This window comes from Pavona decussata, unplaced genomic scaffold, assembly GCF_977016875.1.
Source record: "Pavona decussata unplaced genomic scaffold, jaPavDecu1.1 SCAFFOLD_163, whole genome shotgun sequence".
NCBI classification, from domain to species: Eukaryota; Metazoa; Cnidaria; class Anthozoa; order Scleractinia; family Agariciidae; genus Pavona; species Pavona decussata.
The window spans coordinates 500,001-509,327 of record NW_028145574.1 but is presented as its reverse complement, the minus strand read 5'-3'; the positions used below and the strand labels follow the sequence as shown (position 1 = coordinate 509,327).

General features: G+C 36.0%; 1 protein-coding gene across 1 annotated transcript in view; it reads right to left on the bottom strand.

The window, feature by feature from the left end:
- Positions 1 to 206: 206 nt before the first annotated feature.
- LOC146464488 (N-alpha-acetyltransferase 25, NatB auxiliary subunit-like) overlaps positions 207 to 9,327 on the bottom strand; it is a 31,770-nt gene continuing 22,649 nt past the window's right edge. The window contains exons 20-29 of the mRNA XM_085129762.1: positions 9,048 to 9,109; positions 7,964 to 8,033; positions 7,667 to 7,709; positions 6,485 to 6,679; positions 6,085 to 6,208; positions 5,455 to 5,523; positions 5,229 to 5,326; positions 3,770 to 3,874; positions 1,544 to 1,687; positions 207 to 921 (exon numbers count right to left, since the gene is read on the bottom strand). Of these exons, the coding sequence (XP_084985888.1) occupies positions 799 to 921; positions 1,544 to 1,687; positions 3,770 to 3,874; positions 5,229 to 5,326; positions 5,455 to 5,523; positions 6,085 to 6,208; positions 6,485 to 6,679; positions 7,667 to 7,709; positions 7,964 to 8,033; positions 9,048 to 9,109 (1,033 nt within the window). The 3' untranslated portion in view covers positions 207 to 798. The remainder of the gene's footprint in view (positions 922 to 1,543; positions 1,688 to 3,769; positions 3,875 to 5,228; positions 5,327 to 5,454; positions 5,524 to 6,084; positions 6,209 to 6,484; positions 6,680 to 7,666; positions 7,710 to 7,963; positions 8,034 to 9,047; positions 9,110 to 9,327) is intronic.

Sequence of the window (9,327 nt, the reverse complement as noted above, 5' to 3'; positions counted from 1 at the left end):
GAATAAAACCTGTTTTTGTAGTTAAACATTATAAGTGGGCTCAAAAATTATGTTATTCTAGTAACTCTTGTAAAATAAAACATCAAAGGGTCACCAACACAAAAATCTATGCTTTTTAGTGGAGATTCCCCTTCATCTTTTTTTTTCTGGTCAGGACTTTTATCAGACCAATATAGCTGCATCTAAACAATTTTTACTGTCTGATATTTTAAAACAATGTATCGATCAATTTATGACACATAAGACTGTAACATACATGTACACTGTAGTCTATTTAATGCATGTGTTTAGTGTATGAATATCACCTGTCCAGAGAGAGCCAATACTTGGCATGTTATTTGTTTTTTTCTGGATGTATCACACCTTGTGTTTGTAACAAGCATAATTGAAGCTCCTGAAAAAATTACTACTTGCTTCACACCACACCATTTCAGAAGCTAAAACTTTGACCTTGTCAGATTTTGTTTGGCTATCAGCTCTTGACAATCTAATCTTACTAACTTAACACAGTAGCCTAGAGCTTCTTTTTACTCAGTCCCAGCCACCTATTCCACCAAGTTTCTAGACGTAATTCTTTGTGCATTCCTGCATCTCCTAATCTTGTAATAATATTGTCTCTAGTGCCCAGTCAGCTGGCCAGACCAACCTTGAACATATCGCTGCAGCACAACTGCTGCTTTCTTTCCTGTACTACTGGCAGGTGAATGTTTCACTTTGGCTCAGCTCAAAGAGAAGAATTTCACAGCAGCATTGATGTGCACTTGCTTGATTCCACACTCGGTATTTTGACACCCAAAGCTAGATTTGAAGAGACTTGGCAAATTTCACTTTATGACCTAAAAGTTCTGAGATCTCTTTCACTGACTGCTTGTAGCTGGTTTGCAACTTCTCCCAAATCTCTGACACAATGGAATGCTTGGTCTAAAGAACAAACAACAATCTTGCAAAAACATACAACAATTTCCAATAATCCAATACAATACCAAAGAACAATAACAGTAAAATAAGCACCCTTAGGGTAAAAGTCTTAATTCACTACAGTGTCTTACTTATGTGAAACTTATTGACTTTGTGGAAAGTACACTAAGAAATAAATACATGTGGCTTCATGTTCTGTGCAATAGAGTCAGTGATGGCAAGAGTTTCCAAGGAAAACACTAATTAAACTTAATTGTACAAATTAATTTATAAATATTTTCACATCTGGTTTAGCTTGACTGTCAGGGAAGGCTACAAGGAAAAACAGCTGGCTTACCCTGGGTGCCAGAGGTTATTAATTTCACAAGGTCGCGAGATTAAGAGAGAGATCCACAGCAAAGCCGCGTCAGCGAGGTGCAAGGTTATTTTTTCTTCTCGGTGCTTCATGCCTCACTGATGCGGCGGATCTCTCTCTCAATCTCGTGAAAAAAATAACCTCTTGCACCCAGGTTAAGGTCATTTCAGAGTTCAATTCAAACATAATTAGGTACATGCTCCCAACTTTTAGGTCATTGGTTCACTTGTTAAATGCATTCTCATAGAAGTATAACATGCGGACTTCTACCTCCTTGTCCAGTTCAACTAGATTTAGTTCCAAAAGATCATCAGACAACTGTGCAATATTCACTTCTACAAGTGCTGCATGGAGGTCAGAGATGGAGGACTCCAGAGTGCACAGGAACTCCTTGAATGGCACTATCTCTTCACTCTGATTTAAACAACATCAGTTACATTACTAAAAATCGTATCACAGGAAAATAGTGATAAAAAGGTAACAACTAAGCAGTGGACGATAAAATGTTAAAGCACAACATGCAATAACTCCTTAAAGGTGGTTGTGTCTTTTTAGCTACCTTTGGATAGTAATTGCCAGGAAGTAAGTAAATGTACAGTGTATGTACTAACAGCGATCGCACCTCTGCAAGTCAGCCTGTGATTTCTCGAAAAGTAATGATAAGATGGCAACTAAAATAATACTTCACAAGCTCAATAACTGTAAGAGTGGGTCTCTAAACAGAATTGTCTCATGCTTTCAAAGTCTGACATAATTTTATGTAAAATACCTGTCAAGGTATAATAAGCTCACCACAGTTTTTTTTGAAATCTGATGGAGTCCGCACTCAAGGCATTTGATACATTACACCACCACTACCTTAACTGGAAATCCCATGTTATCAATATATGAAAATTGTAATTTTCATCTGTTTCCTTCATTTCATGTACCGGCATTTTGCATTTACAGTTGGTGCACTCAATTTCATGGTACATGAAGTTATGAGAAAGTTGGCACTGCACACCTTGTTTGCTATGAGTTCATATACAACTTCATTTCCTAGAATAACATTCACAAAGTTTTCATAATAACATTCAATAAGTTTTCATTTGACTCCTGCATCATTGAGCCTTTCTATGGGTACCCACGGTCTTCGTTTTCTTCGCGAATTTTTCGCAAATCTTCGGTTTTTTAAGAGGATCTTCGTTTTTTCAGATTGAAATGGTTTAAACTTTTATTCAGTGTTATTCATAATTGATAAATATTTCACTTCAATAGCAAATTGCACGTAACTCACTGTTTAAATTCATGAAAAGCAATATAAACAGTTCTTGAAACAATAAAGGGTTGTTGGATTCTTTGGCGACGTTTTAACCCCATTTTAACATGCTAGCTTCTGATGAGATTCCAAGAAATCGAAACTGCAGTATTGTATGAGAAACAACATTAGACACTCGCCAGAAGAAATACACCAACATCCTAGAGACTTACAAGAACGTTGTCTGTCTTAGCTTTCAATATCTGCTGTGGATGTGAGCTAAGCCACAAAATAAAGGAGGTACATGTACATGTCAGCTCTAAGAACACAATAACTGTTTTTCAGGTAAGAAGCAACTCAGAGAGCTTAAAGACAGTGCTACAACGAAGCTATAGCTCTCGAAAGCGAGAGACAACAATGATAAGCTTTGTAAAGATGACAATCTGTTAGACACTCATATCCGTGCAATCCTCACGCAGCGAGATACAATAGCAGAAGCATTAATTCACAAGTTAAGAAATCCACGGATCCTGTATCTTTATCTTTACAGACAACATTTATTTAGCGCTACCTAAAATCTTGAAGTCAATAGAAGCTGATAAGCTTAACAAATGTCACAGAGCTAGCATACACAATGGCATATCAACACCATTAAGAGCGGTCGCATCACATTTTGATTTAAAGGGAAGATTCTCTTATACAAATTAAAGACATGCATGTTTTTAAAACTATTTGGCTGTAATCATGCTATGGTCATCACTGACTGTTTTTTCTTTTCCACAGTAAAGCATACCTGAATTGGAGGGTTGTAAAATATTAAAATAAACCCCTTTCCGGCTTGCTGGTATATCGGATGATAATGCCTTCAGCTTAAAGATCATCCTCAAAATATCACAGTTGCCCAAGAAGCTATTTACTATATGAGAAAATTCAAAATATGTGAATTTAAAATTGCTTTTTTTATGGGATGTGCAACATGCTAGAAATTTTGAGGGAGGGATGTAGGTTGAGATAATCAAGGAAGGAAAAAGTAAACAGGAAAGCACCATAAGACTGACTGATGACTTACTCTTGTCAAGGGCCTGAAAAAGCCTTTCTCTGCAGATCCTTGTAGGTGAATGCTTTCACATATAACAGCTATTATTGTAAGCTGAACATTAGCTGTTGTTGTTTCAGTACTACACTGGCTGGCCACAGTACTTAACCCACACTTATAAAATGCATTGCTTTGACAACATTTATTGATGTTTTGTACTTACAGATTGTACAGGAGCTGGCTTCTTTTTCTTGGCCTTTTTGCTTCCTGTGAACTTTTGTAAAAATTTGCAGCATACAGCTGCTAACAAAATTACACAACAGTAGCTCTGAAAAAAAAAATTGTGTAAACTTGGTAAAATTGAAGAACAGCTCCCTAATAAACCTGTTGGCTGACTGTAAAATGTGGCCCGACAAATGACCAGCAGTCGGCCGACAAACAAGCAACAGCTGGCAAACTGCTTGGTTTACTACCTGTTGGTGACTTGTTGGTGGCAAATTATTTGTGCCCTATCATCCATTGCAATATTCCCAAAACATATGGATTGGAATAATGAATAAATCAACAGGTGACACCATTTTGGTCAACTTGAAGGAAATTCATTCTGAATCACTCAAAGAAGATCTATTGAAAGGATGGTGATTTATGCGAGATCCATGGCACCTGATGAGGTTGGCAATTCATTGTAGGGTAATTTGCGCTTGTGGCAATTGTCCTCCTTTATAATTATTTGTAACCCGGGAAAAAATACAAATTAAAGTACTTTCATGATTTAGGTAGATAGGTCAAGATGAGTTTTATAGAAGGGTAAACAGGTGAATACTAATTTGATTTGTATTGATGAAATAAAAGTACCAAGGAAAGGCTGAAAAGAAGCAAGCTTGAAAAAACATTCCTCTCAGTTCAATTCTTAAGTTTCAAAACTACTAGCTTTCAAAACAAAACCAATTTTTATATAAACTGACGATAAAATAGTGACAAATAAGTGTGGGCATCTTTTTTATGTGACTAAATGTAATTTAGGCAAAGTTAATCTCAAGTCAATGCAGTCAGCGGTCATCTCGGATGGCGCACGTCATCTGCAGGTGGCCTTGGGGCAAGCTTCATGCCTTGAAACTATGATATTCACTTGTCTTACTTTGTGCTGGTCATAACAGACCTTCTGTCACCTTGTTTTTAGCAATAATAATCTTTTTATTATTGTTTACAAACACAAAAGGACTTCATGAATACATTCAAATGAAAGCCAAAGAAATCCTCAAATATCAGGCCAAGAGTTATGAAAATCATTATCTGATCATGATTAAACAATCCGAATTAGAGTGCCTATGGGCCCTATGGCGCAATACATGTAGGTTTTGTGCGAGTAATGAATCAACAACATGTATATTAGCCACCTTACAACAACAACAACAACAACAACAACAACAACAACAACAACAACAACAACAAAAAGAAATAACTTTCAAATGCCAGTGACGATTATTATCACTGTCTGCTAAATCAACAAGAGATCATCATTGGTGAATGTCTTCTAATAAGAAAAAACACATTAATGCTCTGGAAGTAGTACTTTTACAAGTATCAAGAGAGATCGTAGAGTGTAGAAATCAAAAGCCCCGTCAGGAGCCTCACAAGTAATTCTGACTTAAAACAGACTGACAATTGAATATATGGCTAACCTCGAGTAGAAGCACCAATGGTTCTAAGACATATCCATTAAACATTGTCTTCTCTCCATTGCCTACTGTGAGATTACTTATACACCCTGCAGTGCAATCTGAAAATAAAAATAATTCAGATGTTTAAATTTTAATGCTTCTAATAAAGCATTCCTCTTGTGAAATTTATTGCTGACAAAATAACGGCATTGAATAGAGCACTACAACTGAAAGAGTACATGTATACCTTTCAAAATTCTTGACACTACTTCCAAATTCTCTTGAATGTTACTCCAGCGATCTTTTGAATTGGAATCTGTTGGTTAAAGATTACTGTCAAACAAAACATCATACCTCAAGTCTAATAATATTTTTTAGATCATGTACTATTAGATTGGGCTTCATTGGGACCACTAGTTAGTGTCCTTAATAGCGCGAGTCAAATGTCTGTACTCTATTTTTGCCAGGCATTTAGCTGCTGTCCATATTATTGGGGTGTCCGTAATAGTGAGGTTTCTGCAAGGCAAGAGTTGACTGTAGTGTGACAACCTAATTTAATTCCCAGGTAAGTCCGTGGTCTACAGTTTGAAGGCTGCATTTTACACTGACAGTTAACCCTGACGATAACAGCTTTTTGACATTCAGTAAGTGGTTTCCAGGTATGCCTGGACAAATGAAACAATTAATATAATTATTGCAAATGAGCTAATACTCTGCAACAGTTGTTAAGTAGACAGACTCGACAGTAAATTATTATTCAAAATTCATTTGAACTGACAGAAAATCAAATAAAATGTTCCAAAAACAACAACAACATGTAATATGGCTGGAAAACTGCTGATGTGAAGTAGACATAATTCATGAAACATAATCCTACCTTGTGAAACATAATGTAGATGATGAGCTTCATGACACACTCGTAGCATGGCTACCAAAACATTTCCATGTTGACCATCAACAAACCCTGCCAATCTTGAACATGGTGGACCCAGGCAGGGAAGCTATACAGATAAAGGAAGTCATGTAATTATCATTATACACTGTAGGTTACAGGAGTCAGGAATCAGTGACATAAATCCCCCACCCCTCCCTTCCCAGGTATATCTGAACAAATAAAATGTCTTGACATATGAAATTTTCCACTGTATCTCTTTGCATATGAATAATGTAGCAATGTACATATATTCAATTCCTTTGTGCTTGAGAAAATGGCTATGACTACTGCTTAGGCCACAAGGTATAGGTTAACAAAGTCACATTGAATGAATGTTTGATACCTTTTCTCGTGTTCCTGGGTGCTTATCAAGCTCCTGTAAGACATCTGTTAGTTCAGTAATGACTTCTTCCAAAGGAAACACAGGCTCAGCAGCACCATTGTTCATGGCTTGAATATTGTGTGGAGGACTGGGCACTACAGACATGGCTAGTGCCAGGGCTCTCAGGACAAGAAATCTGAGTCTTAGCCACAAAACCTGTAAATCAAATGCCACAACAGACAGACGTTCAGAAACATACTTCAGAATTTGATTCAGAAAACTGCATGGTCATGTTTAACATACACCTCTAAAGATCAGCCTCACTTTAGTCATTAAGTATTTCTTACTAATTACTTCAAATAGTGTTGGAAACTCTTTAGCAATGTTTCACCATTAAAATGAAAGATATTATATTTCACATAGCTACTGTGATTTGCATACAGATATTTTTCCTTGCAAAGCAAGGTTAATAAATTTGTTGGGCCGAAGGACTGAGCGGAGCTAAGCTGCGCGAATTTGAGCAAAAATATATTTTACATATGGTTGAAGGTGTCCGTGTTGTTGCCTGGCAACAGTGCAAATGAAGTTTGAATGACGTCAGACAAAGGGAAGGTTGGAAGACAGGCTGGCATCAGATGCAACTCACGTTTATCCATTGAGGGCTGAACGTGTTTATTCCTCGAGCAGTGAAAAATGTTTACTACTGGTGAAACATGACCAAATCGTGATGGAAATGAAACACAGGAGGACACACAAAGGACAAGACAGATTCGCCGAGGGAGATTAAACAACGGAACTCAGTGCGAGCAGTAAAGAAGAAGGAGACATCAGGAAACCACAGAGCAAAGACAAGAGACAGCATCACTTTGAAAAAACTGTCCACCCAGCCCTAGCTTCGCGAGGTTTTGCAAGTCACATATTTCTAGTTATCAATAAGAACTACAATCACTCAAGTTTTACCTAAATGTCCTCTTACATATTGATGACATAGATACACCAGCAAGCATACAAAAAAATGCCGGAATAGCTACATGTAACTGTTGATAAAATAAAATGACTTTGTGTCAAATGCCACATTGTCTTGTTTCAATGCCTGAAGGTAGTTGAATGATAAATTATTTTCTACACTGATCCAAAACCATTTGTGGTAGAAGAAGACTGATTACAGTGATAATCTTCATCACAAGTTTGAGATTAACTCACCTCCTGTTCCATACACCTCAGTTCCTGATCCTTTGTAAGCTGTCTGGAAAACAAACACAAAAATTTACAAAATTGACTTCACAGAACCGTGAAAACATAATCTTATGACAAAACTTGTCCTTTGCTCTCATAATTTTCATTGAAAAATCACAAAAAATGTTCTAACAAACTATCACACTTTCTATGCAACATTTCCCTGATATTTTGGCAAAATCGCAAGTTCATAAAAACTAAAAAAAAGGAGTTTTCTAGTACACAAAAGGTAAACAAATGCCCATAATGACACAGACTGCAGACCTTTCTGGAGGATCCCATGTTTGAAGAATTCTCAGATCTCTGTTGTCTTTCAAATCTTTCACCCAGTCTTCTACAATGACAAAGTATGTCTCAGCAAATCTATTTTATAAGTTAATAATAACTTGTAATAATAACAATAATAATAATAATAATTATTATAATAATAATAATAATTATTATAATAATAATAATAATAATAATAATAATAATAATAATTTAATTATTATTATAAGAAGAAGAAGAAGAAGAAGAATGAATTAATTAATTTAAGTGTCAATTTATTTAGCAAAGCCATGTTATAATGGAGACACTACAAATGAGAGAAAGTGACAGTTCTGTACAGATTTTATATATGTCAATATAAATTATATAAAAATCCCAACTGCAAGAAGGCTGGCCCACTTGACTGTTAACCAACGCAGCCCAGGAGTTGAACACAGGCCTACGCAAAACAAATCCAAGTGGTCAGAGAGGATGACTTGAACCCAGGAAATCCAGATAAAATTTACAAGACAGTCCAGTGCCCTAACCACTAGCTCATGCCACCTTCTTGATGCGATAAAAGGCTCACGTTTGGGACATGGAACGTTGAACAAAATTTTTGTTAATTACAATGATGATGACATAAATAGTAATGATAATGACCATAACAAGGATTATCAGATATGTATGACCACCTTAGTGATTGCGAATCTAAACATATTTCCAAAATATCAGTACCAAACAAATAATTTGTTTGCAATTAGTTCTGACTGGTATTTGCTTTGAGAAAACCCTTGCAAATGATCTGGGCCCAGTTGTTCAACACCCGATTAAGCTAATCCTGGGTTAATGTGAACTTTGATTCAAGCTTAACTTCTATTCATAAAGTTCCTTCCAAAAAATTTTTGTCTCTTAGTTTTGACTCTGACTTTTCTTCACCATTAGCTTAAAATAAGCCTTTAAAAACATTTGCAAGGAATGATATGGAAACCTTGGTTAACTATTAATCTGGGATTAGTGTTAATCAGCTTTCAAACAACTGGACCCTGTTGTATTCATACTAATCATTAAAACTGAACACATAATTTAACAAATTTATTACTTGCTACACAACACTTGTCCAAAAGGCTGTTTTCACTGAAATGACTTTGAGCATCTGAAAGACTAATAGAATGGCGTCACTTCATTTTGCTATCTTCACTTTACAAAACAATGACAACAGTCTAACATTTTTAAAACAAACGGCCCACAAAGAATTAAGATAGTAAAGTTTTACAACAGATACACTGTAACATAATATTGATGCGTGTGTGTGACAAGATCTGCGCTTGTTATAGATTGCATGAACATTCTTAACACCCACTAATGTTTTACTTGCTGTC